The 16,612-nt window shown below is 41.6% G+C and overlaps 1 protein-coding gene across 5 annotated transcripts in view; it reads right to left on the bottom strand.

The window, feature by feature from the left end:
• Positions 1–16,612, bottom strand: part of rev3l (REV3 like, DNA directed polymerase zeta catalytic subunit) — a 113,688-nt gene that overhangs the window by 7,950 nt on the left and 89,126 nt on the right. For all 5 annotated transcript variants that reach the window (XM_061812547.1, XM_061812544.1, XM_061812545.1 and 2 more), the window contains exons 13-29: positions 12,157–15,868; positions 11,126–11,988; positions 10,954–11,039; positions 10,681–10,806; positions 7,396–7,585; positions 7,165–7,279; positions 6,966–7,081; positions 5,968–6,086; positions 5,675–5,793; positions 4,952–5,093; positions 3,887–4,131; positions 3,605–3,713; positions 2,652–2,858; positions 2,441–2,550; positions 1,504–1,618; positions 1,260–1,397; positions 558–748 (exon numbers count right to left, since the gene is read on the bottom strand). In XM_061812547.1, the coding sequence (XP_061668531.1) occupies positions 558–748; positions 1,260–1,397; positions 1,504–1,618; positions 2,441–2,550; positions 2,652–2,858; positions 3,605–3,713; positions 3,887–4,131; positions 4,952–5,093; positions 5,675–5,793; positions 5,968–6,086; positions 6,966–7,081; positions 7,165–7,279; positions 7,396–7,585; positions 10,681–10,806; positions 10,954–11,039; positions 11,126–11,988; positions 12,157–15,868 (6,703 nt within the window). The remainder of the gene's footprint in view (positions 1–557; positions 749–1,259; positions 1,398–1,503; positions 1,619–2,440; positions 2,551–2,651; positions 2,859–3,604; positions 3,714–3,886; positions 4,132–4,951; positions 5,094–5,674; positions 5,794–5,967; positions 6,087–6,965; positions 7,082–7,164; positions 7,280–7,395; positions 7,586–10,680; positions 10,807–10,953; positions 11,040–11,125; positions 11,989–12,156; positions 15,869–16,612) is intronic.

Raw genomic sequence — 16,612 nt, 5'->3', positions numbered from 1 at the left:
GATGTACACCGTGATCGAATCAAATGTCTTGGCTATTAACTTGCCTCATGTTCCCAAGTACTGTAGTTTGGTAATGATAACTATCTGTTGTCTGGGCAAAAACAGCATATTTTAATATCAAAAGCATATTAAGCTCTAGTTCTCATGAACAAAAATGTTACCTTTGGCAGAAAAATCTGATGACACTAATATGCAAGTGTATATGTATATATAAGTAATGTGTTTGTAACGCATTACTGCAATCACTGGTGAGAGCAATGTAAACGTGATGCATTACATCCAACCTTGAACACGCCTCAGAAGCCCGACTGGCTTCGGCATTACCGGCTGGATGGGTTGCTTGGCAACAAATTTGTCTACAGAACATGTGCAGCCAGACAAAGAACAGCAGGAGGATTCAGTGCAACATGAGACAATGATGTTTTGTTTCTTGCCCTCTGACGCACACGCACGCATGCACACACACACACACACACACACACACACACACCACACACACACACACACACACACAATCTTTTTTTCCAGACAGACGGAAAGGAACCCTTGAAACACACCTGGTGAGCTCCAGCGCAGGGACACACGCGCCAGGCCGGTACGAGGCACTGCCTCTGTATTCCTTTGCGAAGGTTAGGTCCTGCATGCTTGCCCGGCCATCCAGAACCTTCATACACTGATGCTGAACAAACTGCTTCACCTGGCTGATGTCCCGTGTCTCAAAGAGCAGCTTGATAGAACGCTCCAGAATCTGAGAACGTGTGTGGAAAGATTAGCTGATCATAGATGTTTATTTTCATCAAGAAGCTAGCTTACTATCGGGTGTGTGTGTGTGTGTGTGTGTGTGTGTGGAGTTATGTATCTAAAGGTGTCTAAATAAATGTACTGTATCTGCTGTATGTGTGTTTATTTGTGTCATGTATTTAAATTCTATTTGATCAAGTTCCTTCTTTTATTAAACAGAATATTTGGGTTGAAATGTTATGAAAAGAAATCTTTCCCATGGCACTTCAGGCAGCAAGTGGTAGGTGTTTTGAATTGTTAAGATTACAAGGGGATTCTTGCAAAACCTCCCCTGAACGTACCGTTTGAGAACTGTGGTCTAGCCACAGGAAAACCACCATCTTGTACATGACTGACACACAAAGTTCGAATGAACACGAATAAGGGCAGAGCTGGCAAAGATGTGATTGGTGTACAGCCGAGAAACAGTGGAGGGACGGAATTAACGAAGAACTTCTTTCCTTCCTGATTGCTGCTACCTTGGAAACAGCGGGGCAGCCATCACGCCGCACTGTTTCAATCCCTTTGGCATCAAAGACTGGCTCCTTTTGGTCAAGGCTCTCGTACATGTAGCCTACATAGCGCTTCTTTGTCTGGAGCACGCAGGGCAGGTACACCTGAGACAGATGGACGCACACACAGCCCAATTAGCTCTCTACATTTACTGAGATCTGCACATGGAGTGATGGATACTGTGTGGTGTTGGGTAGTGCTTTTAATTACCTTTTCAAATTTGAGCTTTACTGGCTTTGGGTTAGTTGCAGTCACTGCCTCTGCGATCTCACTACCGATCTTAAAGGCCTGCTCTTTGGTTGCTCCTTTCAACAAAACGAACATGCTGCAAAAAAGGAAGCACCTTGTTATGACACCTTTGTGTCAAATTAATTAACTCGGTCTGTCAAAAGGCAGGTTAGGGAATCTTTCTCAATTCGCACAATGCAAAAATGCCTAAAATAATAAATCTTAAACCATCTCAGGGTAAAAACAATGTGGTGCGCGGTTTGGCAACTCCACGAACGGCCAATCAATAGGCCACTGGTTTTAATGCAATTACACTGTGTCTTCAAGTTCCACAAAACAGAAACTTTCTCTAAAGCAAACCTTCTTCTTCTTTCTCTTAGCCATTCTTTGGTGTTTTTAGCTGTCATTATCCCGTGACTGGCAACTAAGATGAAGCTTTCTGACACTGGGCAACACATTTCTCTCCAGAATACCATAAATAGTCTTGTGACTTCATTGTATCCTGCACAGATTGAAGACACCCTGTGCCAGATGCAGCAAAGCAGCCTTAGAACATAACACAGCCTCCTCCATGTTTCACATTAGGGACATTCCTCTTTTCTTGGTAAGCTTCATTTTTGCAGCTGTGAACATAGAGCTGAAGTGCCTTGCAAAAAATAAAATAAAATAAAATAAAATCTGTTTTTGTTGCATCTTTCCAAAGGAGATGCTCCCTGAAGTTTTGTGGCTTGTTAACATGCAGTTTTGCAAATTCCAGTCTCATGTTTTGATTTTTTTCTTTTCAACAGTGGTGTACACCTTGGACATCTCCAATGAAATCCACCATATTACGCAACAATAGTGTGTAACATGACACACAGACAGACAGACAGACAGACAAACAGACAGAGAGACAGATAGATCGATAGATAGGTAGTACCTGTCAGTGTCTCCATAGACAACACGCGCTCCCCATTTCTTTGTGTCATTGACCAGTTTAATCGCCCTCTCTAAGGTTTCTCGGGCTTTGTGGACAATGCTGTCACCAACCTGAATACACATTAAAATATTAAAAGTTTTAGTTTTACAACAGCAGGTTAGATATCGTTTCCTCATCTTCGCGGCACCCCGGGAACTCCAGAGTGGCTCACCTCCACGCTGGGCATGCGCCCAGAGTAGTTGGCTGCAGTGTAGCCGAAGGTCACGTTGGCAATGAGCTTGAGTCCAAGCTGACGGGCATCAAGCAGCTTCATCAGGGCTTTTTCCTGCTTGTAGGTTTTCATTGATTGCTTCACCATTATGCGTGTTTTAAGGATTTCCTCAAGCATGCTGGGAAGTACACCTTTCCGCACTGAGGACTGCACAGACCAATACGGTTAGAACAGGATGCTCTGCATTTGATGCGACAACAATTCTCTACTTTCAAGAATCTTTCCCAATGCAACTAACATTCGTCCCTTCACATACAGTCAAGTGAAGCACATTTTTTTTTGTCTTTTGTACCTTTATAGAATTAAAACTGAAAGGATTTCAAGTACAATTTTGGAATAAATGGGAAATTTACTCAAGAGCTTCCATTTTAGTAAAAGTCTGTGAATGCTGGGATATTTTCCAATTTTTAGTGGTGAAATGTTCAATTGACAATTCATAATTTTGAGCTAGCCGCTTCTGCAAATGGATCAAAAGCCAAGGAAGGCAAGCTAATGACTGGAGGACAATTTATCTGCATATCGGCACCCAAATCCAAAAAACAAGACAATAATGCTAAAACAATATTCTGTCCTGGCTGGTCTAGTAATAATCTAATAATAATAATAAACTAATACATTTAGGAGGCAACAAGAGCTCATCAATAAGGACGCGGTTATTGGAGCTTAGAAGGTTTACGGTTTCAAAGTCCCACCATGGTTAAAAATATGGCAACTGCACTCTCGTCTGTTTCCTGACTAACGTCGAGGAGATGACCTCCCACTCAAGAGGTGTATCCCTCCTTGCATGTGAGAGTTGGTCCTCTGCAAGGTGTCTCAGTAAAAAAAATGCAAAATCCAAATATAAACGAAAAGAAGTCACTCTTAAATTACTACATATAGTTAAAGTACTGTACCTTGACAAAGGCGATGCCACTGGGTGACACAGTGATATCATTTCGGAGCTGGAAGAGGAGCTCTGGGGGAACCTGCAGAGATGTGCAGCCAAACTTAAACTCATCAGTCCTGAAACAGACACACACGGCAACACCCTCTTGACCTTCGCACAAATAAAGTCGAACTGCTTCCTTACATCCACATTTCTATACTTTAAAAGATGATAGCGACATCATTAAACCTAATGAGGAAAAGAAGAAGCTTGTTCTTTTCGTAGGTGTGTGAGCCTGTGTCGTTCTTACGTTCCCAGGTCATCCACGTGACCAAGGCAAGTGGAGTAGCAGTAATTGTACGCAATGACAATGGAGGGATAGAGCGACTGGAAGTCCAGGACGACTACGGAGTTGCTGTAAAAGCGTGACTCTGGTTCCATCACTAGTGGGAGACACTGAGGTGCCTTCTGTTGCGCTCGCTGCTGGACGCTGGGCGTTACAGGGATGTAGTTGAGTGGCTTGGCCAAACGCAACATCATGGACTCGACACGGTACTGCAGAAGGAGGAGGAAAAGCGTAAGCATTTATCTGGTCCTTTTAATTTCTTCCATTAAATTTGTCTTAGTTGAATTTGCATCCATTCCATGACTGTTTACATTTTTAAAAGCGGCATTAAATAGTACTTAAGCTTTATTAACTATAGACAATCCCGAGTTTATAATAGAGACGAAACAGTTTAAAAAAGAAACAAAAGAAAATCATATCACAATTTTAGTCATCGTACTTGTTATGGCTATAGCAGTTCAGTGTCATCAAGGTTCAGTCTTGGTAAAATACATTTTAAAATGTGTATGCATGTTTATTTTTAAACAATACAGAATGAAAGCATTTCAACAATTTTTATTTTTAATGCAAAGTATATATAAATCAGTATTCTTATGTAGTTTTTGTACATTAGAAATTGCAAACAGCAGCCAGCAAAATGACTTATTGCATACAAGACCCTGCAAACGCCACATGAAATGGCTAAGAGGAAACTGGAAAATGTCATTTATCCAACTTGCTTTAGAGCACAATTTTTGATGATAATCACAGAAAAAAAAGAGACACATTCGATGTGGTTTTAAATTGTTGACTTATCCAACACGCTAAATGCAGGAGCATCTCCAGGTTCAGATAGCTGGTCATGAAATGATGACTGAGGGGATAACAAGTATTTTAAAAAAGAACTTCCCAGGAACAAGGTGATGCCTGTTCAGTGACTCTTAGTATGCCAGTGTGAATGGTTTTCTGTGCAGCTTTCCGATAACCTTGAACAGGATAAGTGGTACAAAACGCATGGCTGGAATCAAAAGAAAATGTTTGGATTGGTACCTGTGACCCTCGAGTGAGAACGTGGAAGAACTGGATCCCAAACAATCTCGCCAGCTCGCTGGTTCTGCCAATGATGTCATGCTGCTGTAGAAGCTGCAAGGAGCCATGCACTCGGCTAACAAAATGGTCCACCATCTTCCACCTAACACCAATACAGAGGCATCTCTTGCTTATACCTCCCACTTTCTTCCAAGGAAGAGTGCATGTTGTTGTAAAAGTGTAAAGTTAAAAAACTATATATTTCACCATAAACGGCGTGGGAAATTAAAATTACTTTAACGTGAGCAATCAGATCCAACTTCATGGCAGCAATCCAAACTTGTACATTATCGGGATTGTAAAACAACAGAATTACTATATTACGATTCACTTAAAATAGAATACAATAGAAAAATAAAACAGTAACAACATAGGTTGCTAGATACTGCTATGCAACATCCTTTGTGATATAACAATCAGCACTCTTCCATGTGATTTACATAATTGAAGATCAAATTTGACAAATACACCCTACAGCTCAATATGCTGTAGTACAGCCCTACACAAAAGTCAAACAGCTAAACATTGTTCAAAGATTAAATCACTGACTGGGCAATATTTTAAGGCCATTTTTTTTTTTTTTTTAGAAAAAAAATTGTGGTATATTGGTAAGGTTCATAAACCTGTGGCTTGTAAATAGAAATGCTGTAAATAATCTCAATTATAAGCAGTATTAAAGCAAACCTGTAGAGGTCAGTGTTGTGATCAAACCAGTCAGACAATGTGCGGGGGCTGTACAAGGGGAAGCGCTGGTGAAGCACATGGAAGGCCACGTTCTCAAAACTGTAGTTGTTAAGTGTCACCTATGAGACAGAGGACACCAGGGAAAAAATGTCAACAAAATAAAAACGTTAACAGGATATTTATGTATGAAAAAGATTTTTAACTAGAATGGAAACCCTAACTAAGTACTAAAGTAGTTGAGAAAAGAAAAGCAGGGTGGAAAGACAAGCAGTAGGTCACATGTCAGGACCTACCTCTGTTTTCATCACCCTCCACAGATTAAGGATAATGCGTCCAATGATGTTGATCTCAGTCATTGTGTCTGCTCCATACTCATCCCTTTCTGCAGCAAAGCGGTTGTCTCTTGATTCACCTGAGGACGCGCACAGAGCCAGACAGACAACCAATTACAGGGGGATTTCCATTTGGCTTACGCATTACGTACTATAACTCACATCCAGACTATTACGTGCAACCTTAAATACAGTGCCATACCAATGCTTGATTTGACAAAATCAGCACTGAAATCCAATAAGCATACTCATGAACACACAGGATGAAAAGTGAGTAGTAGAAAAATAAATACAATGGTACTTCCTCAGTTTTCAGAATTAGTATGAACCTATGTATCCAAATATTTAAAAAAATATATATTTTTTTTTTTACCACCTGTGCCAAGTTCATTCAGTCACGTGCAAAAGCCCCTTATGTTGAGACCCTTTTAGCAGACACAGAATATAAATATCTACAAATCAAACAATACGTGTGGGCTTAAGTGGAATCAATAAATTGTGGTGTGAAGAGATATCAGGTTATGGTTAAGAATTGCGATAAGGTAAAATGGCTGTGGAGTAACTGATGTTGTAGTGGTACACACGCCTGCCTTTCGTGTGGGCAGTGCGTGATCGATTCCCGCTCAGTGATGGTGTTGATATCTGTCCTGCAACTGACTGGAGACCAGTTCCAGTTCGGGGTGTGCTCCGCCTTTTGCCCGCAGCTAGCTGGGATAGGCTCCAGGTTTCCAGTGACCCTTGTGAGGATAAGCGGCTTGGATAATGGATTGATAAAATGACTGCATCATTTTTCCCCCACACGCGTGTGGATAGGGCCATAACGTAGTTTTTAACAGGAAGTTTCATATTGTCAGACTAAATTCTTTTATCATGATCATGTTTCGTGTTCTTATTATGCATCCATGTCTGTTGTGATGTGTATGCTAACATCAGAGCTTATTAGAGTTTATTAGTCTGACCTGGCACACGTGATAGTTGTTGACAAAGGTCCACTCCAACAATTGCAGCTCGCTGGAGAAGGTAGCCCCATGAGTGCATCTGCACCTCATACCCAAACAGGATATCGGGGTCAAACCTAACAAAACACAGAAAAATAACTCCAAAAGAGTTGAACATCGTGCATTTGAAAATTACAATAGTAAAGATTTTGTCACTAACTTTCTCATGATGGCAATCAGTTCTTGAAACAGCATCTTCTCATCTGTAGCATACTTCACCTGCAGCCCGGAAACACCTGACCTGACCAGCAGCGGCGCCGTTTCTCTGTGACCTACTGTATGTGTTAAAAACATATTCATCAGCCTTATTGTGACCAAACAACTTTTAACAAGTGTTCAACAAGTAATTATTATCTGAGTATTTGAGTGTTATTTCAAAGTGAGCTTTCACCTTGGTTAGAAGTGTCGTTTTTATGCACTACGATGGCACCTGTCAACTGGCAGCAGTCTATATATGGCAAGGGAGCATCAGAAGTCAGGCAGTAGAATAAGGCACATATGGGGTCAAACTCAGGGTCAGCTTCGAGGTCGCGTCGGGTTCGTGCATGGAGCTCCATTCCCATCAGTGTAAGGTGCTGGACCTGACATAGAAAAACAATTCATACATCCCATCTATGACCGTTGCCAAACAATGGCTATTTTGGTTGTGACTGCACAAGATCCATAGTGACACCAATGTTGCAATCACATTAGCTTTCCATAAGTTGAACGTTCTGAACATAGTTTATGATACTAGTACTGATGTACAGCAGAACCTCGCTTTATGCACTTAATTCACACAATTAACGAACAAAAATGTTTGTGGACTGAATTTTTTCCCCCATTAAAATGAGTAGAAATGAATCAGAAATCCAATAAATAAATAAATCCAACAAATGTGGACACATTTGCAATATGAATGCAACATGTAACGTCTTTACTCTAACTGGATAAGAAAAAAAATGGACATAGACTAAATGGGTCAGCAAGGGTTGGGCCCATTCATCAGGATATGCGAAGGAGATAAATTCTTGATCGAAGTAACATATCTAGTTATACAGGGGCGGCCAACCCGTGGCTCTCAAGCCACATGCGGCTCTTTGTCACCTTTCATCCGGGTCTCGTGATGCCCGAAACCACATTGAAGTTCAGTTTTTTTAATTAGCGCGCCCACGTGCTTTGCTTGTGTTCATTCCGGTAATCGCAAGTGTGCGTTGCTTGAGTTTATTACAGTTGTTACAGGTAATTGTGACAACAAGCTCAGTGTGTGTGGGTGTGTGTGTTGATGGCTGAATGAGACTGCGCATACGTGTAGTGGGAGGGTGAAAGGGGGTGGGGATGGGGGGCACGGCGGCAACTGCGGAAGAGGACCGAGCCAATGAAGCCATTTGAGTAGCAAATCAGTGCTTCGTAGCTTTATTGTTCTTGCCACCAAGTTCAGCTGTGCAATCGAGAGAAGGGAGTTAAGCACGAGGCCATAAGTATTGAATAGAGCGAGGTTTCACAGATTACGATCTTTTCAGAAAACAAGGTCAATTTTGCTCTCAAAATGGAAGACAAAAATGCCCAGTTAAACAAAAATGTGGTTGAACACAGGACATTTTTACAAGAGCTGGAGAGATCTCTTTTTTTTTGTTGAGTGCAAACTCTTCCTTTTGTGTCAGACATCTATTGTGCATTTCAGACCTTCAAATCTTCACTTCAGCTCACTCCACGCTAACAATGACCTGGACTTTCCAAAAGACACTGAACTTTGCAGTCACAAAATTTAAGGGCTTTAAAAAATAATACAGAAAAGCAGATGCAGTTTAAAAAAATAACCACAAAACAATGAAGCATCCAAAGACTACCGTTTGCATCTCGTCAACTTGCTTGGAACATTGCAAGAGCCACAAACCTATACAATGAAGGGGAATTAATTTAAAACAAAAAGTCTTGCCAATGTCGCTAAAATCTTGTGTCCTGAAAACAAAAATCCTAAACACATTGTATCACACCTTCAACAGTCCTGCCACACTGAACAGAGAATAAGACCTTCAGTGGTGTGAGTATTTTAGTGTTGGATTATATGAGAGTTGTGACATACATGACATTATTCTTATTATTGTTCTATTATAATTATTATCATCATTTATTAATTTTTTTGTACCACTTATCGTCACGAGGGTGTGAGGGTGTGATGAAGATTATCCCACGTGACTGTCGACGAGAGGTGGAGTATACCCTTAATTGATCATCAGCCAATCACAGGGAACATACACCGGCTACAACAAATATTTTCAAAGATGCTTTAGACATGAAAATTTCACCAGAGATTAAGAACAACCAAAATAACCCGTACATACAAAGACAGTAGAACAAATGAGGTCACAAATGAAGTTGTAATGTATGTAATAATGTGAAATAACAGAGGGGAAACGTGCTGAACAAAGTAACTGGTATTTTTTTTAATGCTTTGTATAAGAGCCTTTGTTTGTAATGACAGGTTCAATGGGGCTCCAGTATGGAAAAACTAGTTGCATATATCGCTCTGGTGTAAATTTGCTCCATTCCCCCACACAAGCAGTCTTCAAATATTGAAGGTTCTGTGCACTTTTATGGAACTTGAGTTTCAGATCATTCCATAGATTTTTGATTGGATTCAAGTCAGGTGATTGGCTGGGCCATTCTTGCAGCTTTATTATTTTTTCGTCAAAACCAACTGAAAGTTTCTGTCGCAGTGTGTTTAGGATCATTATCATGCTGAAATGTCCACTCGTTTCATTTGCATCATCCACATAGATGGCAGCAAATTTTTGTCAACAATGCCTGCACATTCACCCATTCAATCTTCCTACAATCATAATGTGTCATTTCACATTATTGCACACAACTTAATTTTGATTTCTTTCTGTGTATGGATTACATGGGTTGTTGTCAACATGAAAATTTCAGGTCAATGGCACCTTGTTGTCACTATATTTACTAAGAAAAGTGGTGATGTTAAATATTAATTTCAGCCCTTGCATAAACATACCACCAGTGACACTCTCATTCACGACTATGGGCAATATAGCATCTTCAATTAACCTACCACGGATGTTTTTGGGATGTGGGAGGAAACTGGTGTGTCCGGAGAAAACACACGCAGGTACGGGAAGAACATGCAAACTCCACATAGGTGGGGCTGGATTTAACCTGGGTCCTCAGAACTGTGAGGCAGATGTTAACATTTGAACCAGTCGTTCACCATCCCATCCTATCATCATCATCAATTTTGTTTCTTTTATGCTCTAGGGTTGTGGGGTTACGTTATTTGATGTTCTGTGTGTCTCTGCTCGTTTATTTATAATCGAAAGCCTGTTTAAAGCAGTTACAAGTAGCGTTCATGTGGAGCTGGCACAGATGGAGGGCAAGTAATTGAGGATGGTGCCTGAGGCAAAAGTGCCAGAGCAATCACGACTGTTCGTGAAGAGAAGCATAGTTCATGGACCAAACCATTATTATCTAAAAATGCAGTTTATTGGGCTTCTCTTAACCAAGGTTCTACTGTGTATAACTACAAACTGTTTCTTTTGAGAAAGAATTATTACAGCTTGGTCCCGTTAGGTATTGGAGCTATCATGTAGACAGAGATTGACATAACATACAACCTATATCCCTTTTAAATACATTAGATTTGATGGATGGATGAATATGATGAAAAAGGCCTTTTCACCTCATGCAGAGCTTTGGCATCTTGCAAGTTTTGCATGCTGACTTTGAAGCCATAAGAGTTGACTATGCTAGGACCGTCTATCTGAGAATTCTCTCTCTTTGGAGCATCGAAAGCAGCAAAATGATTCTGTGGAAGACAAATACAAGTACAGAGTGAAAACAATCAGACTGTAGAGCAACACACATAAAAACAAGGTAAAATAAGGTCAGTTGACATGCAGTATCTCACTGTTTCTTTCCATTACAGGTTTTCAAAGCAGATGTATGATCTAACCTTTATCTGTGTGTTAAGTAACACTCTTCTCAAGGGCTCTGCTTGGTTTCCCCTCTGATGCTGCATTTTCTCAACAACAGATTCTTCTATGGTGGGGAAGCCAAAGGACCACCAATGAAGAAAATAAACATCTTAAACAAAAAGGACATTCTTCAAAAAGATGGCTTCTTACCTTTTGATATGGGGGTGCTGCATGCAGGTTCTAGATTTTCATTATTTCTTAGATGCCTTTTTAAAAAGGGTGTTCTCTGAAGTTGGTGAGGACTGACCATTTCGTCTTTTTCACAGATATGGGGGCTACGATTTCCATCCACGCTTTCCAAGGAGAGGCCTGGTGATGGTGCTTCAGGAGAGTTTTCACTCTGTGTCTTTTGGTTGGTCCCGTCAATGGCCAAGACGCTGCTGGGCAGCTGCCATGAAGGCAGCCCTGGGGAATCTGGAGAGCTGGTTTTATCGTCTGTGCTTTCATAATCCTTTTCAAGCAGGACTAAATCATCTGATTTTGGACTCATTTCTGTAGTGTCACACTGATAGTCTTGATTCTTTGTGGGTGACAATATTAGTGACAGGTTACACTTCCTTCTCCTTGGAGTCCTGATGAGTTTCCCACATAAGTTGAAGTTTGAAGTAGAACAGCTGGGAGCCGCTGACTCACCATTGTAATGGTTTCCTTCCTTGTGCACAGCCATCCTCTCCTTCTTTAGCCACTCTGCATTTCTTATCCCCTTTTGTAAAGTCTCATACTGCTTCCTGGCTTCCAACCACAGCTGCACACGTTCCCGGCTTGGTGCACTTTTGCAAGGCAAGACGACTACCTGCTTGTCACTGCTTGAACATGGCTCAATCACAGTCTGAGATTTACTTGTTAGTGCTCCTTGGATTTGCACACATGGTGTAGGGGTGGTGCCGTAATGTGTCATTGCTGAGAAGGCAGTCTTCCAGAAATGCAGACCCTCTAATGACAGTTCTCCACTGAACTCCTTTAACTCCTTCACTAATCTGGTTCCCACTGCTAGCTTGCGACCGCCAACCTCTCTAAAGAAAACAAAAGACAAACACAAGTTAAAGAGATTAAGCATGGTGCCTGGGATTCACAGATTTGGCCAAATTCCATATAATATACTGGTAGTATTTCTTATTATGATAGACAGTATAAAAATAAGTTATTGTTTTGGCGTGTGCATCTGGTCAATATATTCTCACATTGGTTTTCCTGGCGCATCAGAGGGGTTGCTGCAGAAGGGCTCCTGGAAGGTGGCCTCTGATATCTCAAGGTTGAAAAGAGTGCTGAGGATCTCCTCCCTGCTTGGAGGGCACATGAGGGGCTTCAGAATGTGGGCTCCTCCTCCTGGTCCACGTAGCATCTGGCTTGCTCTTACATGATAGAGTGAGCTGACTGAGCAAGGAGAGCTACTCGGTGTGGTGGAAGTCAATCCATCAATGCTCTCTAGCAGCTCGCCTGTTGGAGAGCCCTCATGGTTGACAAAGTAAGCAGAGCTTAAAGGCAATGGTGGCACAGGGTCACAGAATGAAAGAAGGAGGTCTCTTCCTTCGCAGTGAAAGTCTTGAAAGGGGCTGAAGGTATGAGCATTGCCTGAAGAGAAGTCACAATCCCTGTTCTTGAATTTGTCAGAGTCAATGAATGTGAGGTGGTTGGATATAGATGCCGGATGGTCAAATCTGTCAAAGACATCTGGGCTGGCAAATTTCACCTTGTGCCAGTCAGAGTCCTGTTTAAGATCCTCCCTATAACATGACATCCTATCGAGCTTCCTCTCAAAGATCAATGTCTGAGCAGAGACAGCTTCTTGACTAGCATCACTTAAGAATTTAACTGGTAAAATTTTATCAGTGAGGACAAACTGAGTGCCACTATATGGGCTGGAGAATTCAGTCTGATCAATGGCATTTATGTCAAATGAATAGTTATGTGGGAGCTCTGGCGATAAGCTGTCCTCTATTAACTTGGAACTCTCCATGTCTGGGCCAGATGGAAACAACAAGCAGTCATCTGACACATTAGTCGCCCACTTAGCTGACAAATACAGCTGAGTGTTGGTTGGCATGTTTTTTCTAATCCCGTGTTTTGGATGTTTGGCGTTGGTCGATTTGGGAGTCCTGGGTTTCCTCACTGTGGTCGAGGACTTTCTCGATTTGCTTTGATTATTTGCAGAATGAAGCAATGCTCCAGACTGAGCTTTAGCAGATGAATGGTTGGCAGAATCATCCACTTGTGTCTGACCACGCTGACTCTTTTGGTAAAGTTTCTTGAGGACAGACAAGCTGCATGGAGTATGGGAACGACTGGGAGTCTGTCTATGTTGCCTGGAAGCCTTTGCTAATGCAGTATTTTCCAGTGAAGCTGTCTGGGACAGAGGTGTTAAAATTTTGAATTGATCCAGTGAGGGTTCTAACTTTACAACAGTGGTCTGGCAACCTTGCTGTTTCATCTGAAAATGCGGCAACATGTTTTGGTTGGCCTTCATGATAGAAATATCACTGTCTTCAAACTTTGGTTTAACTGAGTGGACTGTAGGTTTGGATGTGATTTGGTCCTGGTTGGTCTCTACATTTACCAGCTTTTCAGATGGTGGTGAATAATCCTTGGAAAAAACTACCTGAGAGATGTCTTTAATTGCATCATGATTTTTAGGGTCCACAGCCTTCTTTTTGTATGACCGGCTAGGTCTAGGGGTGTTTTCAGAGGTGTTTTTTCGCTCGACTGTCCCTACTGTTTTCTTCCTCTGTCTTGGAGAAGTTTTCCTGCTTTGTTTTTTGAGAACTTCCCCTGGAGGCTCAATCACATAATTCTTCATAGTCTTCTTTTTAGCATTTGTTGATTTCTTATTTGCGTTAGTTTTACGCCTGTTTTGAGCTCCGTTGGTTGAAGACCGTGGCATTTGTAGTGCAAAACTAAGACATGGACTATTGAATGTGTTTAATAATTGCGCTGACGTCCTTGTATCCATATGAGGATCTGTTGGAGACCAACAGCGAGGGGGCGTTGAGTCTCTTGGGCTCTGTGCTCTATCGGAGAGATAGCCCAATTCAAACATAACATCAGTATAGTCACTGGTATTGTCATCTGCCAGCTCACAGTAACATGGTTGAGGAGGCGGTAAAGAGGGTAAAACATGGCGCCTTTCGTACTTAGTTCTTTTAACCCTTTCACCAAGTCCAACTTGAAGTTTGGAGATACTATTAACTGTTTTTTTATTGGAAGAGTTGACTTTAGACTTGCGTTTGTTTTGTTTTTTTGCTTTTGACTCAGTGACAGGAAATTCTACTGCAGGAGACTCAGGAACTTTGGGCCAGAAATTCTTTAGGGGGGCTAGTTTAGTGTACTGTTTCAACTTGTCTTTTGTCAGTGTTACCGTCTGCTCCTCTGCATTGACTTTGCACATTTTTACCAACATGTTTTTCTGTCCTTTGAACCTGTTGATGATAATATACTTTATTATGATTGGGGGTTTCTTCTTACGTCGTTTCTGGTATTTTTGCTCCTGCCCACTGCGGACAGTGCAACCTTTGAAACGTTCTTTTGCAGTTGTTGGACTTTTAAAGCGTGACGAACCCGAGTATTCTCCATCACTGTCATAAAGCGTCTTCCTTTTGGTTCTCAGAGTATATTTACTACCAGGCAGGGATGAGGCTTTTGTACAAGTTACTTTGGCAGCTAAATCTTGCAAGAGTCTTAAACTATCATTTGATTTATCATTAGCTTCTCCTGAAAAACTGGGAACAACGGCACTGAATAGTGGGAGTAAGTCTGGCTGTTCATTTACATATGTCGCTCCAATTTCTGGCTCAACTGTGACTGACTCTGCTTCTATGGTTAGCTCATCGAAGATGGACTCGGGCTTCACTGAATTATCTTCACAAACTAGCATTTCTGTGTCTCCAATCCCCGGATGATCAGGAGTGACAGAGGTGCAACCAATGCTAACCTGGCTGTCAGAGGTACAGCTTTCATCCATATTTAATTTGCTCCTTGGTCCTGACATTCTTTTCTTATTTACTTTGGGCTTTGACCTGCGATTATGGGCTGGCTCAAGTTTGGTGCAAGAATCTGGCGGCTTTTTGCTTACAGCTTTCTTCCGATTTAGGCAGTTGGAGAGAATTACACTAGGAAAAAACTTGTAGTGTGCTTCCTGTTGCGCAACAATCGGCTTTTCTGTTTTATTTTCCTGATAGTCCTCATACCTGATTTTGAGCTCACCAACATCTCCCTCTTCATCTTTACTTATTTCCCCAACCTGAGGGTTTGGAAATGCCTCTTTTTCAAAAGTTGGAGGTGCTGAAGAAATATTCCTCAGGTGGGGGCTATGTCTATCCATCTGGCTCACATCAAGTTCTGTTTTGTTTGAGCAGTTTCTCAGCTTTGAGTAGCAGAGGGATAAGGCCCTGTGGTTCTGAAGGATGGACAGACACTCTGTTTCTACACTCTTCATGCGTTTTCTTCTTTTTGTGACTTTACTGTTGCTAAATTGGAACGTTTCAAGATGCGTTCTATCCAAAGCTAATGATGCTTTCTTCTCATAGTTGTACAGGGGTTCAATGTCCTCCTTGTCCACACAGATGGCAGACACCTCCGGTTGACTGATTGTTTTGCAGGGAACAGGGTGTTTGACTGGTGGGATGTAAGGTATTTGTGTATTAACCTTTAAGCCTGCTGAACATTCACTACTGCTGTCTTGACTGATTTTTGACTGAAAATGTTTGTCAAGTGGTTGCTCTGTGTTCAGGAGATTATCTGGACGGTGCTCTGGGTGCTTACACTCCAGAAATATCTTAGCTGAGGATTGGGGTTCAAGGTGGATAGTCTCTCCTGGGAAATTATTTCTTTTCATTATAATCTTCTCTGTGACAATAAGGGAAGACTGGGTTCTGGAGCCATTGTCCGTTAAAGATGAGTCTAGGAATAAAAAAATAAATAAAATTAAAAATCTATTCCATTGATATTATTCAAATAAAAAACACCTATTTCAAATCAGCATAATCGACTATATGTGGAATATCACGTCACCAAACCTGGAAAATAGGATAGCTGAGTTCCTGCGTATGCTACACTCACGAGCATGACTACAGTTTGATTAAATAATTGAAGCCAAATTTGCGAATTATTTATTTTCTTTATGGTTGAACAAAAGATTAATTCACGCATATTGTTTATTTATTCTAATAGGACATGATATACCCCTGCCTGAGCGGTGTCTTTATCGTGGTGGATGGGTCCCCTCCCCCCGATAATCCTATGAACTACGTTGTCTGAGGCTTCACGTCCCTGGTAGGGTCACCCATGGAAAACAGGTCCTAGGTGAGGGGCCAGGCAAAGTACGGGACATAGATTTATGATGATAAATAAAAATGGAACTACGTTTCACTTGACTGGATGTGGGTCACCGGGGAACCCCTTTGCAGCCAGGGTTGGAGGTGACTCACAAAGTTGAGCACTGAGTGGCCAGGCTTACACCCATGTGGCCCATCAGGGCACAGCCTGAAGAGGTAACATCGGTCACTCCTTCCTCCGGTCCTCTTAAGAGGGGTTGGATTCTTTTTCCACTTTGGAGTTGCCCACATGGAGAGGCGTAAAGCAGTTGTGGCCTCCAAATGAGTCCTTGTACATTGTTCTGTATATACGTCACAGGTCCCCATCTGG

This window comes from Syngnathoides biaculeatus, chromosome 23, assembly GCF_019802595.1.
Source record: "Syngnathoides biaculeatus isolate LvHL_M chromosome 23, ASM1980259v1, whole genome shotgun sequence".
Taxonomy (NCBI): Eukaryota; Metazoa; Chordata; class Actinopteri; order Syngnathiformes; family Syngnathidae; genus Syngnathoides; species Syngnathoides biaculeatus.
Note: the sequence above shows the minus strand (reverse complement) of the source record. Positions and strands in the feature narration are given on the sequence as shown.